The sequence below is a fragment of the Drosophila subpulchrella genome, chromosome 2R (assembly GCF_014743375.2).
Source record: "Drosophila subpulchrella strain 33 F10 #4 breed RU33 chromosome 2R, RU_Dsub_v1.1 Primary Assembly, whole genome shotgun sequence".
In the NCBI taxonomy this organism is placed as follows: Eukaryota; Metazoa; Arthropoda; class Insecta; order Diptera; family Drosophilidae; genus Drosophila; species Drosophila subpulchrella.
In genome coordinates, this window is record NC_050611.1 from 21,834,656 (window position 1) to 21,854,134 (window position 19,479).

A 19,479-nucleotide genomic window follows, 5' to 3' on the forward strand; every position below is an offset into this window, starting at 1 on the left:
TTACAAGAGTCGCCTTTTGTTTTTGCAAACTCAACGCTCAGATGTACCTTTCACATCCAATTTTCGTACTGTACTCAACAATTTCTCATTACTTAGGTTAATAAATATACATTGTTATCTAGCTATATGTTCATAATGCTTGTATGGAAACGTTGCCAGCCTTAATGCGCCTATAAAAGCCATGTAATGCACATGCAGTAAGCGAAGTAATTCTAAATTATAGCCAAGCCGATATTTTCCATATTCACGTTTGCGGGTTTAAATAGTTGCCTAACATCTACATGTGCCTCTGCTGATAATTGAAATGCATAAAACTAACGCGAAAATGTAATGGCTCTCGCTCGCGAAACGACGATCCATTACCTCATGACCAGTACTTGGCCTGACCCTGCGCCGGCAGAGGGTGGTTGTAGGCAGCAGCGGCCGCCGCATTTCCGTGGGCCGCTGCAGCGGCATAGTCATTCAGCTGGTGCTGGGCCACGTGGGCATTGTAGTTGGCGGCGGCCACCGCCGACTGGTTGAGGTGGTAGGCGGCCTGCCAGTTCGAGGGGGTCTCCAGCTTCGAGTAGTTGTCGCTCAGGTGAAGCGAGGGCGAGATCTTTGAGACGCTATCGGCGGTTAACTTGGAGAAGTCGTCAATGGTCAGCTTGGAGTAGTCTGGAATGGGAGAAAGAAGAAGGGGTTGGATTAGGATATAATCTTGAATATATTTCGAGAGGACACCCACCTTGATGGTAGTAGTTCTGACTGCTAAAGTGTCCCGGCTGAGCAAAGCCTCCGGGAAATCCGTGCTGCGCCGCACTCTGGACCAAGTCGTAGCCACCCATCTGGGTGTGATGGTGCGCCGCCGCAGCAGCCGCTGCTGCACTGTGATGGGAACTGGGGGCATGGGCGGCGTGGTGAACTCCCTCGTTCATGCCGGCTCCATTTGCGGTGGTTCCCGGCGCAGGACTGTAGCCTGCCATAGAGCCTACGCCCAGGGGGCCGAAGCCCAGAGGCGCCGTCGCCCCACTGGGTCCAACGCCCACTCCCACACTGGAGCTGCCACTGTTCATGGGCGATAGACCGGAGCTCGAGCCTCCTGAGTGCTTGCGGAGACGGGCTCTTCGGTTGGAGAACCACACTTGGATGCGAGCCTCGGTCAGGGCCGTGGTCTGGGCCAGCTCCTCCCGGGTGTAAACGTCCGGATATTGGGTGCGGGCAAAGGCTCGCTCTAGGGCCTCCAGTTGCTCGGCGGTGAAGGTGGTGCGGGAGCGACGCTGTTTGCGTTTCAGCGGAATCCCAGGCTCCGACTCCGTATCACTTATGTCAGAGTCGCGGCCTGAAACGAGAGCGATGGGAAAGGGATCGGGTCTTTATTGAAAGGCAACTAAAATTATTAACGCCTCGTAGGAAGCCATAAAATTTTCCACGCCCTTTGGTTCTCTCGAAACTGAATCACATTCGGCGGTTTGATCTCCGGACTCAATGAACAGGGCCACCGACGTGGATCGCCGGCGATCGAGTAACCCCCAGATCGACTCGCGGCCCCAGCTCCATTTGAATGGGAGTCGACGTTCACTGCGCGCCATTGCATATTAATTGAGACGTCAGGGAGCGCAACAAATCTGTCAAAGCCACCGACGATCCCACAGAAGGCCAGATCCAGTGGTCTGGCTGCGGACTGGGTGACGGGGGCGTTGCCGCAGGCAGCTCGTAAAAGTCACAGCATTGACAAGTGACACAATATATCACGTTACACAAGAAGATGATCGGCAAGTTGTCAGCGGCCATGGAGGAGTGCGCCAATTAACTTCGGCATCTGTTTACGAAAGGGAAATGGGGAAAGCCGCCGTCATTGGCAATCGGGCTTGAAGCGCGGCGTGAGGCGGAGCAGCCACACGGCCGTGCCAAATTATTTGGAGAGCTCATTACACAATAAAGTCACAGCCCCATCGGTCTAGGATCAAAGCGGAGAAGCGGCATCCCTTGTGGGAATTATTCAACAAGATCACAAGCTCATTTTTCAAAATAGGATCAAGAGTATCCTGATTTCGCTGTGACCGTTTTGTTTGTGTGCCTGCCTTTGGAGCGGAAATACTTTGTTTTCGATTAAATTTATCGTCCATTGTCCTGAACTCAAGGGTTCTTGTGCAGTTGAGATAGTTAGGAACCGAGGCTGTTGCGGTCAGTGTGAGGGCGCTAATCTTTTCCGGTCTGTCAAGTGAAGTTATTAATTGATCTCACGATTTATATTACTTCCTGTTCCCTTTTCGACTGCGACTCTTGGGAGTTCACAATGTGAGAGTATGATTCTCTGAATAGGACCTCCATCAATTTTTTCTGAGTTTCCAAAAGTCCGTCAAAGCGATTTGAGCTATTATCATAACTTAAAAAAGTAATACCCATCTGCCATGTATGCAAATTTTCAAAATCGGATTGGCCAAAACTTATTTTTGAAACCGCTAACTGTAAAAGAATCTTTCGGCACGCTTATGAGCTTCGGCAACCAACAGGCCACACCCAAAATCCCCTCAGGTAAAACCTCAGAAAAAACTCTGAGCGCGGAACGCCCACTGTTTAGTTCGGCCTGTGGTCCAATAAAGAAATCGAAAAGTTCACATGCGTATTAAATGAAAACGAATGGATGTGAATGATAAAATACAGAAGTCGGACTATTAATCTTTCAACACACGAAACAATAAAACTTAATTATACGAAATAAGGGGTCGGGCTCCTGGAGTGGAGCTGCAGAAGCCGTGCATGCGGATGGTGGATGGATACCAGGGCAAGAAGACAAAGCAACGCGGCCAAAGAAACGACACCAAGAAAGGTGGAAGGCAGAAAAATCAATTAGTTTTTAAATGTTAAACATTTTATTAATTTGTTGCTACTTGCCCATCAATAGCGCCCATATGCGAAAGAGAGTCGGCAACACTGGCGGTCCGGGGAGAAAACAATCCAGCAGCGTCGAGGACAAAAGCCTTTTTATTTTGGCACCAGCACCGACAACGGCAGGGCACCACTTTGGCTACTGTGGAGCTCTTTGAGTTTTGGGCTTTCTTTTCGGTGACTGGTCGCCGTGGAAAAGCGTTTGGGGCCCTGGGCTTTGATAAATTGCTGCGGTTTCGTAATCTGGGCAGGTATTCCATCATTTTTGACGACGTTAGGGTTGTGTTTTCGAACAGCAGGTAGTACTCGCACTTCAGGAACCGGCCCTTGTGTGGCAAAGTGCAAAAGGCAAGCGGTCATTTTCCCCAGTCTTTCTTGTGAGTATCTATTTTTGGAGCCCAATCACCTTTGATGGACAATCGCTGCACGGCCTCCATCGCAGTTGTGGCAAAGATCAATCTGCTCTGTTCTTTTTCATGTTCGGATAGATATTTATGGGGAGGTGAAGTAAAGCCCCAGCACTGTCATCAATCAACAACCCTGACACTGACCCCCTGATTTAAATTGGTGCATCTAATGCAAAGCAGGGCGATATGTACAAATGCCTGGCAGTGCGACCTGCAATTGAAAAGCCCTGCGGGGGGCTGGGGGACAGGGGATCCCCTACGCTCGGCTGTCAGATGTCAGTTGGAGACACGCAAGCTCCGTTGCCGAGCCACAGATTCGGGATTTGAAAGGCCTCGGACTATGTGACATTGACTTGGGCCCGGCCAAAGGGGTAACCCAGCCCAGCTCAACTCAGCTCATTTCGGTGCGGCTCGATTCCGACGAATGTTGTTTTTTAAGTCTTAAGATTCGTGTCTTAAGATTCATGTCAGCAAAAGGATTACAGGAGCTTTAAAAGTAATGCCGCTTATATGCGCTAAGTTTAACAAGCGCTGCGTCGCACACCGAGGATGGAATGTGGCGGGAGTTTTATAAACCAAACTTATATATTGGTAGAAAGCTAAAATAAGATAAGTTCTACAGTATGACTTTTTAAATTGATTTCATTCAATATTAGAATTAATTTATTATAAAAAGTAACAAGGCAATGTGCCAAATATATATTAAGAACATAAGTTAACTTTCTTTTGCTGTTGCAGAAACCTTTACGTTTACATCTGAAGCTGTTTAAAGAATTAAGTATTTTAATTCTATTACAAAACAAGAAAGGAAATTAGCTTCGGCAAGCCGAAGCTTATATACCCTTGCAGCTATAATTATTAAATTTAAAAACACATAAAATGATATTCCCAATAGTATAAGATAATATGTCAAAAAACACCGAAGCTATAATTTGATTCATGTTATTTTTCCACCAATTTTCCGATCGTTCCTATGGCAGCTATATGATATAGTCGTCCGATTTCGATAAAATGTAATTCAAAATACAAAACTAATTAAAAAATGTTATTTCCAAGCTTAGGAGGTTATAAGCTAAAAAAACCAAAGATATAATTAAAAAAATTTTTTTTTTCCGATTATTCCTATGGGAGCTATAAGATATAGTTGTCCGATCCTGCAAAAGATATAAGACTTTTGGAAGAGTTTCAGCCCGATAGCTTTAAAACTGAGAGACTAGTTTGCGTAGAAACGGACGGCTAGATCGACTCGTCTAGTCATGCTGATCAAGAATATATATACTTTATGGGGTCGGATTCGTCTCCTTCACTGCGTTGCAAACTTCTGACTGAAATCAATATACCCTCTGCAAGGGTATAAAAATAATTACGGATTTCTTTTTTTTTGTCATGGGAGTTATCATGGCCACTACTTAATACGATGACAATTGATAGGAATTTCATTTAATTTTGAGGATGAAAAAATATTGCTTAAGAAATACATTCAATTTAAAATCATATATTAAGCAACTGTACGTTTTGGTACTTGAAACCAAAGAAATTTTTCTTAAACCGTTTTGACTTGACTTTTATTTTCTGCATTAAATATTTTTGTAGTGCTCAATGCTTCTAACTGAAGTCTTTGGACACATTGCAATCTTATTTGTAATTTTCTTCAGACCGAGAAACACGTTTTCTATACATTGGCATTTATGTCTCTCTCATATTTTATTGAGTTCAAAGTAATTAAACCACAAAAACATGCTAGCAACGCCCACACCGTGGAAAGGTTAACCCATTTCAAGTCCACTAAATACTATGTTAAAATGCAAATGATTCCCATTGGGATCCATTTAAACTAATTTACAAAAGTCGAAGCGGCTGACATGGCTCTCCCCCACGGGATGGTAAGAAAGGGACTAAAATTAGTTATAATCATAATCCGGCGGCAAAAGAAACGTAATCATCGAAATCGAAGGAGCTCGGTATCGGGCCAGAATGAAATGAAACTAATTTAAATAACAATGCATACAAACACTTGATCAAAACAAATCCCAGATGAACAGCCGCGGCGGCAAGAACGAAAGAGAAGGAGCGACGGAGACAGAGACAGAGAGCCCCAGAGGGAGCGGGACAGAGAAGTCGGTTAAAGTGTGATAATACGTTAATAAAATATTTTGTAACTCATCAACACGAACGACGGACTCGGTCGGGGGCGCTGCAGTGCATCGAGGCGGCGGAAAACATACGAAAGTCGGACCGAGACGATCCGGGCCACAATGAGATCAAACAGAACGCTCCAGGACACCCTGGTGGGCATTAAAGAAGCCGCTCAAGATCGGTGCATTTGAAGTCAAGGCGATGCTTTTGTTACGTTGACACTTTTTTCGGGCATGAACGATTTTAATGGGTTTTCGAGTCGAACAAATGAGCCAACCACTGGATCATCGGGCCATATGTGTGAGATAGGGTCAGCTCCGAAGTCGGTGCTGCGGGTTAGAGACCGCACAGGCAAGGATAGGGTATTTTTGCGCAATCACCGCCGAGTTGCCGAGGTGCCTCCCTCGCCTCGCAGTCATTTGTCATGTGACACTGCAAGAATGCTCCTCTCCGGTCCTCTGTCTCCCTCTGACATCCCGTTGCGAATCATTAGAGGAGGTGTGAACTCCCATAACAGGATCGTTCGGGCGGCGTCCGTTTGTCTTCGTCCTTCGGCCATAGCCATTTTCCATATCCTTCGTTTTTTTGCAAATAATTGAACCTGTTTGTGTTTGGACTCGTCCTGGATCAGCCCTTGCCTGGCTGCCGCATTGTCTGGTCCTGGATCCTTGGGTTGGGGGAGAGTATTTTGTAAATATCGCTGTCCATTCCCACGGCGGCATCTCTTGATGCCTTTGTCCTGGCCACTAATTGCCACAAGTGTTCTGCTCGGCCTTTCTTCTTTCGCCGTTGACTTCTTGCGGTGTTTTGCCATTTGATTCCATTGTTTTGCGTCACTTTCTTTCTTTGAGTGGGCCGGGTTGCCCAGGGATCGCACTAAATAAAACAAATCGCACGCGTATTTATCAGTCGAGGTTTTGGGCTCCGAATCAGACAGCTTGGCTATTGTCAGGCCGCTAAGCGGAGGCGTTGCAAGCGTTTAGCGGTGTGTTTGTTGTGTTTTCGTCGGGGCGTGGGGATCAATGTTTATCAAGCTGGAGATTACTGAGAAGCGGAGAGGTACCGATTCCAAATAATTGCCATTGGTGATTTGGCCGCTTATTTCGGAAAGCCGCTCAAACATGGCCGCATTTGAATTATAACTTAGTTCGTCCGATGTCTCACCCTTTCTCACACCTTCTATTTTCTGAAATAATACAATTTAAATTGGTTTTCAGCTGAGCATTTCCATCGACATCGCTTGACTGCTATCAATGCTCTTAATAACCACCTTGGTCTACTCATTTTGTGTGGTTTTGATGAAAAATTATAAGAGCACCATTGTCACCTAACTTATTTCAGTAGCCCCCACACAATTTCTCTTTCTTTTTTGGGTAAATTCAGCTATTATTGGGTATTTCATATATTTCCATCGATTTTTCGGTATTTGCGAGATCAAAGCGAGCCGCCGGTAAACACAGTCAGCGACACTAGGGCTTTGTGGCCGGGGAAGCTCGGGATGGGTCTGGGAAAGACACTGCGAGTGGGAAAAGAAGACGGACGTGGAGCCAGCGTCAGTTGTATAAATTGTTCAAAATCCAAATCAAACGAAATTATACGCGAAACAAAAGATGAAGAAACATATTTAATAATGCATAATTTTATTTTCGGCGTCTGCAGGTGAGGGCCAGGAATCATTCAGTCGCCGGCAAAGAAGGCGTTGATTACAGGCAACGGCACCGACTTTGTTATCCCAGGTCCCAGATCCCAGATCCCAAAGATTCCAACACAGCTGGGGTCTGGCCAGTTCCACTCGGGATGTGTCTCTGCGCAGCCTTTCCGATTGGGGCTGTGATTGTGAGCTGGCTGCTACTTCTGCCCGACCAGCTATAATAATAATGGCACTGGGATGGAGATGGACCCGGGGATCGGGTGGGGCCAGAGGAATCAATGATGATGGGAGGGCGTGTGCTTATTATACGCTTCGACAACATAATGATTACCCTGGTGTCGGGGCTGTGTAGATTATGCTTAGTGAGTTTTTATATGTATTTGTATGATTCCGGTACCAGTTAAATAGCTTTGACATACAGGTGCTTCACGGTAACTTTAGAAGAGGGGATTAAATAGTAGGGAGGTGAAGTATAAGTATTAATCATATCAAATTTTGCAATAACATCAACTCCTCTGAGCATTTCACCTGTGAGTGCCATTTTCATACAGCGCTACAATGATAGAAAACAAACAACAGGGCGCATGACTTTCCTTCAAGGTCTCTGGACCTGACCTACAACGTCCATTGATGGAATGCAATCCAGAGTCATTGTCGGCTTGTATGCATTCATAGAGACGAGGCCAAGGTGACATCTTAGGGAAACCCCAGCGGGCTATTGTAAGGCGGGATTTTTGTTGTGACAGTACGAGGTCGGCAAATATCAGAGGATATCGGCAAAATCAGCAATATGAAAAAGCAAACATATCAAAGGAGTTCGGTCCTAATTGGAAAAGGCAAGTTCGTTGCAGAATGCGTCTAACGATGTACCGAGAGATCATTAAAAACAATTTTCCTCCCGATTTCTCAAACGCATACGCAAGAGAATATCAAGCTCTTTGGCTGGACGACCACCGCTTTGACCCCGCCGGTCGTTTATCGAATGACTATGCATATTCAGCCTGATTATTGGCTCCGATCATCGGGGCAAGGCGAGGGGCATACCGAAATCTCACGCCAGGCAGTGAAACGTAGGGTTATTAGCTGGGTCTGGGTTGTGGCAAAAGAATCTCGGACTTGTGTACTTTTGATTCTCAGGTGTCATCATCTACACCTATTTCGGTTGTGTATGGCCAACAAGCGATCGAGATCGTTATCGTATGGCTAGCAAGATCCATTGTAGTCTTTTCTTTCCCATTCCGAGCGGCTTTTATTTAAGTTTAAGTCGCTGGTTCTAAGACGATCAAAGCCAAGGTGCCGACACCAGTTTGTTGATTTGAGGTACAAATGATTTGATGATGATTTTCCGAAATTATCAAATAAATGATCGGTGATTTTCACAGCAAGATCCCCCGAGCCCGTTCCCAAATAGGTTCTCTACCGTGTATCGTAGCAATCTGGGTTTTCTTACCTCCAAGAATTCCATGGATAGTATAGTCCTTCCGACCATCTTCGCTGCCTCGATCGTTTCCCCGCAATAGGCGACTGATAGATGACGTTGACGGGGGATCCGCAAAGCCCTCCTGTATTTATAGAAAGTTATTCAATTAGGAATCGTGTTATATTTCGGGTTATCTCTGTTAACTGTAATGAGTATTGGTCAACGGATTCCAAGAAAATAAATTACCCAATTTGAATTAAGATAAGGCCTGATAAATATTTCTGGGCGCTACTGTTGGCTGCCTAAAGAATTTCCATCTCCGACGGTCGATCTTATTGGGGACCAGGAACTGGAAAGCTCTGACACTAATGCTACAGTCGCCGGGCAGCTTTTGTGTTTGGACAATTTTCATGTAGCTGTCTTTGGGCCTACTTCCCTCTCACGAACTTCGGCTGGTAATCCAATTAGGGAAATGTCAAGCCGAGAGTTAGGCCAGCCATGAGAATTTATCTCTATCTGTGCGTTTGCCCTGCGATTGTGTCGCGTGTTGTGTCAAGAGGCGAGACAAGTGCTGAGATTGTACAAAATCGGGCGGGAGACCGCTGCGGGAATTGAAAACAAATTGCGAGAAATTGCAAGCGTGAAGTTAATCTCCCACATGCAAAGTTAAGCTTTCTCTCAGACGCAGAAGGCTGTAGTTTTCCAGAATAAAATTCGATCTCTGGCGCATCGCGAATGGCGCTAAGGGCAGGAACACCGTTTTCGAGCTAGTGTTTAAAAGGAAAGAACACACATCCAAGCCCCAAATCAATCCCCCAAACCGTTCCCCATGGCAGAAAACCGAAAACTGTCAGTTTTCATTAGAGCGACATGTCGACTTCAACATTAACTCCAGGCTCACGCAAATCGCTGCACAACGAAGCGCAACTGTGCGACGGAACGTCATATATGGGATTGGGATCCCAGCTCTGGAGGCTGGCTGCCGGTGGACGGAGATTGACCCAGCGTCGGAGTACTCGTCTGTCCGGTGGCCGGGCGTCAGTCGCTGCTCAAATGGAGTGGCATGTGCCGCAAACATTTTCATGATTAATAATAATATTTTTCCACTAACGAAATTATCGCGGTGCGGGGACCCCTTCCCGCCAATCTGAGCTGTGGTTAATTCCCCGGCTAACAAAGGTGGCATAACTGGCACCTCATAGACAAGACAGGGACCAGACAAGACAAGACGCCGGGCACGGAAACCGAAACTGACATTTTGTCCAGTCTGGAGTGTTTGGAGAGCTGGGAGTGCTGCCGCAGACCGTCTGGCTAACTGGTGTTGGTCTTCTGGCTACTGGCTCCTATTTCTATTGAATGTGTCATGGAGACAACAACAGAAATATGTTTTGATTTTCAACTGGACTTTGTTGCGTTATTTATGACTTGTGCTCGGTCTGAGACTCCGGCTGGGGCCCGCCGTACCGGTTGTTCGGCTGGAATGTGTGACGGCTTATCTTGGGGCAACTGACAACTGGATCCCAATCCCAATCCCAATTTCAATTCCAATCCCGATCTCGATCGCGGTCGAGCCCCCGACTGCGCGATACAATTTTGCCTCCGACTGGGTTCTGGGTTAACAATTTCAATTGAAATTTAATTAATTAGTTGACAGTTGGATTGACACTTGACTGCGCTTTAGTCTTGACCAAACTTTGCTGCGCTCTTTTTCTAAATATTATCTACCTCACATTTTTGGTCTCTGCTAGCTTCTTGTTTGAGTGACAGGTGCGCTGTGTGTTTTTAAATAATAAAATTTCTTGGAAACAAACAGTTTGTCATCGGGTCAAATGAATAAACATGGAGACGGAGCCCCAAGGATGAATAGGAAAACACGATTGGGACTTATGCAAAAGACCGGCCATTCCTGAACCAAATCCAATGTGCAATAACAACCGCTGAAATCAATCACGATCGTCGGTGGATCAACCACTGAGCCACTGAGCAAGTCGTATCTGTAAGATAGGGAGGGGCAATCGCGACCAGGTATGAAATCGAAGCAGGAGAGATGCCCAAAGCGTATTCTAATTAAGCGTGAAGCTCACCTGGAGGCAGTTTTTACGCCTACTGCCTCGCCAAGCCAGCGCAAACAGAGCAAAACAAAAAGCACAGAAAAAAAATGTTTCAGATGGTGAAGTTGAAACTCAGAATTTAAATTTTGTGCCTGCGCAAAACAAATATACTTTTGTGTTTATTATATTTTTATTCTTGAAAATGAAAAATGAAAATGAATTTCTTTCTGTGCACATACAAAGTGCTCATCCCACGGATATGGAATGAAGTGATGCCAACTCTGATCCGTTGTCCGATCGTATCGATGGTCGCCCGAGTCCTATCGCCACATAAAGTGTGGCTAATTGCGGCTTCAAATAAAGAGCGAGACGAGAGCCGCCAAAAGAGGCTGGCGCATGAAAACACGAATGCTGGCATGGATCTTTCGCCCTCCCCTGCACTCTCGAGCAATCTCGCCAAGAGGCGAAAACAACGCCAAGACAGCCGTCACAGGGCCATCCATCCATCCATCCATCCATCCGGGCGTGGATCGGAGGACTGCCCCGGCCAGTAGGCAGTATGCCGAAATCGAACTTTTAGCCAGACAGCTGGTCTCAGTGAATGAGCCATATTGGCGTAGGTTCAGTCAAAAGCTTAAACATAACTTCCCCTTTGGACTTTGCTTTTGCCTCCCAGCTCAAGGTGTGGGCATGTGTGCTCATCTTTCAAGTTTTACTCTAATGTGAGGCTAAAAAGTATGCCAGTATGGGCAAAGGTGACAAGGTTTGTGAAGCGACATATTAAAGAGGATGCATGGCGAGAAAGATGTCGCACAATTTGTTTTTGTTAGATTTGGAAATTGTCCATTAAAACGTGACATGCATTAAGTTAAACTGGTGGGTTGAGATACACCCAATGAATTTATGTGGGGACTTGCAAAACAAACTTCCGATTACTTTTAGTGTGGGCCTTGTTTCCGCCCCTCAATGCGGCACATCACACAGGAAGTTTGGAGCGATGTCCCGTAAGCAAAATACAGATAAAAATATTCTCTTTTTGCACCTTGTCGCCTCAAGGATAAACAAGGAAGAACGCTATAGTCGAGTACCTCGACTATCAGATACCCGTTACTCAGCTAAAGGGACCAAAGGAAAATGGAGATATGCAAGCAGCAAATGCGCCACCTACCGGCGGTAGACAGATTTAAGCGTTGTGGGCGTTAGAGTGAGCGTGGCAAAGTTTTTTTTAAATCAATCGATAGGTATTGACAAGACCAATACATTTCAGTTAAAATTTTTTATCTAGCATGAAAATTGTGGGCGCCACAGGCTTGGGCGGTTTGTGGGCGTTAGAGTGGGCGTGGCATATTCGCGTGACAAACTTGCGCTGCGCTCAAGCCTACGGAATCTAAATCTGAAATCCCATTTCTCTATCTTTGATATTTTCCGAGATATCCGCGATCATATTTACGATTTTTTGAAGTTTGTGGGCGGTTTGTGGGCGTTCAAGTGGGCGTGGCAAACTTTTTTTGGGTCAATCGATAGGTATTGATGAGAACAATACATTTCAGTTAAAATTTTTATTCTAGCATGAAAACTGTAGGAGCCACCGTTTTGGGCGGTTTGTGGGCGTTAAAGTGGGCGTGGCACTCTGCTGAAACAAACTTGCGCTGCGTAAGAAGCTCAGGAATCTGCACGCCAAATCTCAATAGCCTAGCTCTTATAGTTTCCAAGATCTCAGCGTTCATCCGGACGGACAGACAGACGGACAGACGGACAGACGGACAGACGGACAGACGGACAGACGGACAGACGGACAGACGGACATGGCTAGATCGACTCGGCTAGTGATCCTGATCAAGAATATATATACTTTATGGGGTCGGAAACGCTTCCTTCTGCCTGTTACATACTTTCCGACGAATCTAGTATACCCTTTTACTCTACGAGTAACGGGTATAAAAACACAATCGATGCCGACAAGAAAAACGACAACGGCAGTGTCAGCCGACTCTTTATGGTTTAATCGATTTCTTAACGGTTTGGGTGGCATGCGAAAATTTGTCGTCGCCGTTGTACAACAAAATTGTCAATGAGCGGCCAAGTTCAAACTGGGTCCTTGGGCCATTTGGCCATCTGTGCAACTGGCCAGCCGGCATATGCAAAGGTATCTGCCGGTAGGTGTCGTCGGCAACGTGCCATAACAAAGCCAGCGGGCGGCCCGAGTCTGCCACGTGACTTTTCGGAAAACGGAAGTAAACTGATTCGCATTTGGTCTGTATTTGGGCCCTATTTGTCCGCACAAAATGGCATGCGGTTAAGGCTACCGGTGGGTCTAGTCAAATCCTTGCATCCTTTGTTTTTGCACAGTTTATTGCTTCCTGCAGTCCTGCAGGTGTAGATCGCCACTCACCTTGATCAGCTTCTCGCGTATCTCCCAACTGAATATTCCAGGGTTCTCCTTTCGCAGCTCGTCGATCCGCGTTTCGATCTCCGGCGAGGTCACCTTGGGCTTGGATCCCCCTATCACGCCGGGTCTAATGGAGCCCGTCTCCTGGTATCGGTTCAGAATCTTCGATACGCAGCCGTGGGAGACGCGGAGCTGGCGGGAGATCACACAGGGCCGAACTCCACTGGCCGCCATTTCCACGATCTTCAGGCGAATGTGATTGGGCAGCGGGCGACCATTGATAAAGACGCCCCCGAGCTGGTTCACACGACCTTGTCCTGCGGGCGAGTAAGATCAAATGAAAACGAATAGTGGTGGGCTCAATAAGGGAAATATATTTATCAGTTACTAAAATAATCAGGAAACCTATTTATTAAGATTCTCTTAAAGGGTAAAAAAAGTTTTCTTTTGCTAGGCATACGCCTAGGTTCCATATTACTGATTGTTTCGGCTCACCTTGAAAGGGATACCCCGCGAAAAGGGGCCGCAACGAGTTGGCGCTGGACATATCCATAGTCCGAATCCACTGTGCTTATTGATAACTTAGAATCTAAAATAACGCTAAACCGTGTAACAAACTCGCTTTGGTTTTGGATTAAGATTTGTGCATCAGAGTCGATACAATTGCACAATTATGGTTGCAACGGCCCAGAGGCTGTAGTTACTCGCGGGTAATCACTTGGAAGTTGGCCCAAAGGCTGCACTGCATCACTGCCAAACCAGCTTCCGATTCCGACGGAACTTTGCAACTCTCGACCCGGTGGTGAGGCAGCGGGATTTTTTCTTGGAATTACGCGCGCTTCGGCGATCAAACAGCACGAGACTTGCGAAGCAACTAAAGAGAAGCGCGAGCATAAATTAACGAGGGCCGGGCGATGACTACGACTGCTCCGCAGACGGACGAACAATGAGATCGCTCCACAAACTGGTTTCCGCGTCCGAGCCACCACCGAGCCACCGAACCACCAAACCGAGGTGATGGAGATGCTGGCAGGAGGAGAGCGAGAGCAGCTTTCGCGCCCGCCCTTCGGTGGTTGATTCCTGCTCGGGCGCCACAACCAAGGCAACCACAATATGGCAACGATCAAAACTTCGCTGCCAGATAGCCAGACAGCCAGAGAGAGAGAAGGAGAGAGCGAGTCGCCGGCGAGCGGACCGCGCTTTAATCGAGCTAATGCCACGCCTCTGAAGACCCTGATTGGCCGGGCTCGTTCAGGGCGGTTCGGGGCTCAGCTCGCCCGACGTTTGATATTGCAACGCATCCATAATCGATCCGCATATCAACCCCCCATCCCGCCGGCACTCGCCTGATCACTCCGAGAATGCAGCTGTCCCCGAGCATTTTGTATGAATTGTATGACTTTTATTTTGTCGCCGGCAGCCAATTAAACCGTGAAGGCTGCCGGCGGCCCAGGACACCAAGACCAAGCCCTAACCCAGACCCAGCACCATTGCCCAGGCCAGGACGCATTATCAATCGTTCCGGTTTTGGCATTTTTAGCACCCACAGTGGCGTGTCGTGTGTTCCCAATGTATGTTTATCCCATTCTGCCACTTCCCCGGCTGCATTCTTCCCCCTTCGCCAGCTTCTGGCTAGTTAGGCTAGTTCTTTGTCATCCAAGTTTATGGGGACCGGGCTTCCCTTAGCGTCTTGGCTTATCCCCTCCTGCCAACACACACAATGTTCAGCTCATGCTTGTTTACGGCGATGAAATCGTGTCAAGGCTTGCGCGTTGTCCTTATTCCTCCTTAGTGGGCAGGAGTATCTGCTTTTGATTAATGGAATGTAATGTAATAATGATCCCTTCAGGATTAGCTTAAAGCTCATTAGCTGGTTGAATAGTATTCGTAATTGAAGGATAACATAAGAGTCGATCTTGAAGCTAGTCGGTAATCCCATCCTGAGTCTTCTACCCCGAACTGGGAAAGTCAATTACCAATATACAAACATAAAAATCTATCAACAGCCATTAACGGCCGAGGAAGTCACACCTGGTACAGTTGGGACGGTCTGCAGTTTTGAAAAATTGAAAAACCAACGAACAAAAGCGAAAACAGCGAAAGGACATCATCATAATATAAAGAATTAAGCGTGAAGTTTACGCATATTAAGGATACGCACATGCCGCCTGCATCTGGCTTCCACAGGGCGAGAAAGGGACGGGGGATGGACTCGAACCAAAAATGGCCGCCCTTCGCCCATTGTGCGAGTGTGTATGAGAGTATATTTGTGGCAGCAGGCAGCATGCAAATCTCTGATCTATAAAAATATTACAGCATCCTTCGGCCCAGAACCGAATTGAGCGGAATGAGCTGGCAGGCTGATGAAATACGCCAGGGCTCTAAAGTGGGATTGAACTGCTAAGCCGACCTGCAGTCCCTCCGATAATCGGCATAAAAATCGATGCTAATGAAGCGTTATGCAAGGACCCCGTACTCCCAGGCACTTGAATGCACTGGTGTGCCTCATCTGCGTCAGCAAATGGAACTGGCAATGCAAATGAGCCAAACAGGACATTCCCGCCAGGGCATTAATTGATTGCGTCTCCGCCCATTTCCGTGCTCAAGGCGAGACCACAAGCACTTGGTCACGATAAACATGACAAATTTTCTAATTTGCGTATTGACAGTTTTCAATTATCGGAGCTCCTCATGCGTGGCAAGGACCGCTTCAAAACTTTTGATAAGGAGCCAAGGCCACGAAATTGTTAAGGACCTTGTAAAACGGAAGCCGCCTACGAATGTGGTCTTGGCATATTGGCTTCCTGTTTTCCAGTTTGAGTTCTTCTTCCCCAAACTCGAATTTCAAAAATATTTAAAATTGAATTCACGCAAATCATTCACAGCTCAAAAAGGGAACGAAGAGAAACGGATCAAAGACAATTCATCTGAAATTCTTTAATAACGTACTCATAAAACTGGTCATTCTGGAACAAGTCGAGAAGCAAAAAAAACAAAACGTGTTAAATCTGCAGTTCACACTCTTTGGGACACTTTCCAGTTAATATTTCGTCAACAAAGCCTCCAATTAGCGTTTCATAAACGAGATTCAAAAATCAATGACTATGCCTGTAACATGTATCAAATCCTTGAAATGGCTGTGCCACGCTACTGACAGGATTTTATGATCGCAGTAAACTGTGTGCCAAATTCTAAGGACCGTCTTCTTCTTCTGAATCAGAGCACATGTTGGCCACACTGCACAGCCGTGATTTACTGAGGGCTGTAAATTTTGTCGCCAAGCAGCGCAAACATAAAACTAGTTCTATAGATCATTACAAGGGGCCGTAAAAGGCAAGTGTTAGTACAGTCAAATTCATTCAAACTCACGAGATCGTAAACCTCCTTCGAAACTCGTATTAGGACATGGGGACGGGGACGTATGAGTTCTTCAAAATTATTACCCACTCGTATGAATAGGTGAGGGCTTCCCAGAACGGTCCACTGGCATCTGGCGATTGCGGGAGCCAAGGACTACGACTACCGAATCCCGAACGAGTAGCTAAATATCCCAGCCTCCGGCCCGCCACTTGCTGTGCCACCGTCCTTTGCGGCACCCCGCCGTTGTGACACCTCCGTCGTCCTTGAACTGCCACTGGGTCTGGCGATTCCGAGTCCGGCGGGACCAACGAAGCCGTTTGTTTGCCTTGCAAATTTAGCATGAAGGAGTGAAAACTGTTTGACAACTGTCTTCGATGTGAACGAGTGTGAGTAAGAGCGTGTGTGTGCCTAATTTTCACTTGTCCTCCTCCTGGGCCCGGTCCAGATGGACGGGCGATCTGTCATATGCGATTGTTCAATATTTGTCGGCTCGCCAGTTTGTTTGTTTTGCCTTCCGTTTGACCATCAGCTACTGGCGGTTTTTAACTGAGTTCCTGGGCATCTGTTGACAGTTCCCTAACGGAGTTTTGATGGATCAGTTAGCGGAACCTCATTATATGCCCGGGCCCAAGTGGGAGAATTTGTCGATTGCTCTTCCAGGAAGGAAGGAGAGACGGGGGTACAGCAAAGCTGTACCATCACAGTCCCATCAGAGAGTCCTGAAAAGACACTTTCGTCGAGTTGAATAGGAAACCCTTTTAATTTCATGCAAACAATTCGTTTCGAGAGTTTTGTGGCTTGTGGAAGGGAGTCTCGTAAAAGCCAACTTTGAGCAGGGCGAAAAAGACATCCTCGGCCGACTTTGATGGATCCGCCGGCCGGGAAGGTTTAGCGTGTTTCGCTTAAATGAAGTACCAAAAACTCAATTTATTTGCAATTAAATTGTGAAACCAAACTGCACGGGATTGTCCAGCCGAAGCCGAAAGAGATCTATCGCCCGCTCGCTCGCACGCTAGCTGCGTCCTTTTCCCAGTTGCAAGTGCGTGGCTGCGGCGCGAGCTTTGATCTTGCCCGTTCACACGCATGGCCTTTCCACTCCACTCCCATGCCCCGCCCCACTCTGCGCCGCCGCCCATCAGCATCTCATTTGAGCACTAAGGCGCTCCGACGTGGGCCAACCCGGGACTGCGACTGGGCTATATGTCATTGTAACATAAAAGTTCAATTTTAATTGCCGCGCTTGACGTGCTCAAGGTATTTGGCTTGGCATTTTTACGATCACTTTGGCAAATGTGCGCTTCAAAGCCATTTCAGTCAGCAGTCCGCCGAACTCGCACTCGCACTCGAACTCGAAGCTTGAAGCGCACGGATCTCCGACCGACTTTTGTCGGCCACTTTGTCCAGTCACTGCGGACTCCGCAGACTTGGAAGACCCATCCCATCCATCCCCATCCTCGTCTGTCCTCGGAAACTCTGTGTCAAGTCGTAAAAAACATCAGCATCAGCGTCGGCCCAAGTTGTCGTGGCCGCTGTCGAGCATGGATTTTACATATGTTCATTTGTTTATATGACTGGGGTTTGGAGCCGGCTCAGATTGGCACTCAACTTAAGCGATTGCAAATCCGTAACTCATTTCGCCTCTTTTTCGCTGTTTTGTGGATGTTCGTTAACTGCTCACGCAAAATTCAAAGTGCAACCTTAACCGAAATATCGCATTTGCATCTTTGAATATTTTCCCACACTCTCACAGATGTGCATTCGGTTTTGGATGAGAAAATATTTGAAACAGCTGCTAGGCGAATTGATTTTTTTGATTTTCTTATCCCGGTTTCTCTCAGTGATCTTCGTATATCTTTCGCATCAATAACATAAATTAAAAACTCACCCGAAAAGAAAACTCCCAGCGGCATTTGCTTTGAGCAAGCTGCTGACACATGCATCCTCCTCTCCACGATCCTGACTTGCACCTTCTGGTCCGTGGCCCGTGGCCCCACTGCCCCAATCCCGAACCCTGGTCCGCGAAAACTGCAGACTGCGTGTCGTCTCCCACATGGCGGGGAGAGCTCTTGGCAGGGAGCAATTTGTTTGCGGCAATGTCCATTCCGCTTAGCGTCCAAAGGCGGGGGGCGTTCTTCAGCGCGCAGTTCGTTATAATTTATTTAATGGCTAGCTGCCCCGCGCCCGCCCCGCCAGGATCCCCCGTCCAGCTGTTGAGTAATTTGCTAAACATGCAACCGCCTATCGATGGAGCGGGACTGGGCAGATTTTCGCAGATTTATGGGCCGAGAGTATAGTATTGTCTGGGTGTTTATCGCTGGGCATTGGCAGTAAAGAGAGCTTATAGGCTGCCGAATGTGTTTTTAAACAGTGCATGCTAAATCAAAGATCTGTGGCTTTCGACCGCCGACTGTCAATTTCCGGCGAAAATCGCATGCAGTCCTGGAAGATAACTAAATTACCGCAAACACAACGACCACAGGCGTCATAATTGCGGTGAGTCTGACGGGGGCTGGTTGGGCGTACCTATGAGCGTCAAGGACGAGAGAGAGCAAGGACACCGCCGTGTACTAACAAACCATTAACACCCGAACCGCAAACTGCCAACTGCCAACTGCAAAATGCTGCACCAGCTATCGCGACTACCTGTTGGCGGCGGTAGGTCCCGAACTGCTAAATGCGATCTTCCTCTTTTTGTCGCATGATTAGATGCCATTACAAATCGTAAGTGTTACGCTCCGTCCCTGTCCACTGGGCGACTCAGCGTCTGGACTTGGCCAGACCGAAACTGCCGGTGGTCGCTGCGACTGGCTTTGTGTGTCCTCCAGGTTTTGTTTCCTGCTTCACGGACCTGTCCAGCCAAATAGACTTGTCAAACTGTGCCAATGATCGATTTGACACGCCAACTTAGTCAACTCCTGACTGCCTATATCCTGCGCTGGCGTTGCCAATCGCTTTAGCAGCGCTTTTTGGCCTAAACGCACAAACAGAAATACGAGCGAGTATCAACCGGCAATCCGGAAGATACGCATCTGCTCGAGGGCCAGTAGGCGAGTAGGCGTCGCCACAACAGCCGAAAAAGGTGTTGCCAAATTATGCTAATTAAATTAGTCTCTTAAAGGTGGAACAGAGACACGGCATTTTCGTGGGTTTTATCTGAGCAGGGAAATTAGCATAAAGCGATGATAATGATAATG

General features: G+C 47.1%; 1 protein-coding gene across 1 annotated transcript; it reads right to left on the reverse strand.

The window, feature by feature from the left end:
• Positions 1-151: 151 nt before the first annotated feature.
• LOC119550479 (protein gooseberry-neuro) lies at positions 152-13,718 on the reverse strand. Its single transcript, XM_037859167.1, has 5 exons — positions 13,421-13,718; positions 12,929-13,242; positions 8,516-8,627; positions 728-1,321; positions 152-657 (listed from the first exon to the last, which is right to left on the reverse strand). Exons 1-5 carry the CDS (start codon positions 13,476-13,478, stop codon positions 365-367), a joined length of 1,371 nt encoding a protein of 456 aa, XP_037715095.1. The 5' UTR covers positions 13,479-13,718; the 3' UTR covers positions 152-364.
• Between the last annotated feature and the right edge of the window lie 5,761 nt (positions 13,719-19,479).

Coding starts and splice junctions, on each gene's coding strand:
- LOC119550479 (XM_037859167.1), bottom strand. CDS start 13,478: ATGGATATGTCCAGCGCCAACTCGTTGCGGCCCCTTTTCGCGGGGTAT. Junction 1,322..8,515: donor TATCCATGGAATTCTTGGAG/GTAAGAAAACCC, acceptor CTCTCGTTTCAG/GCCGCGACTCTGACATAAGT. Junction 658..727: donor TCAGAACTACTACCATCAAG/GTGGGTGTCCTC, acceptor CTCCCATTCCAG/ACTACTCCAAGCTGACCATT.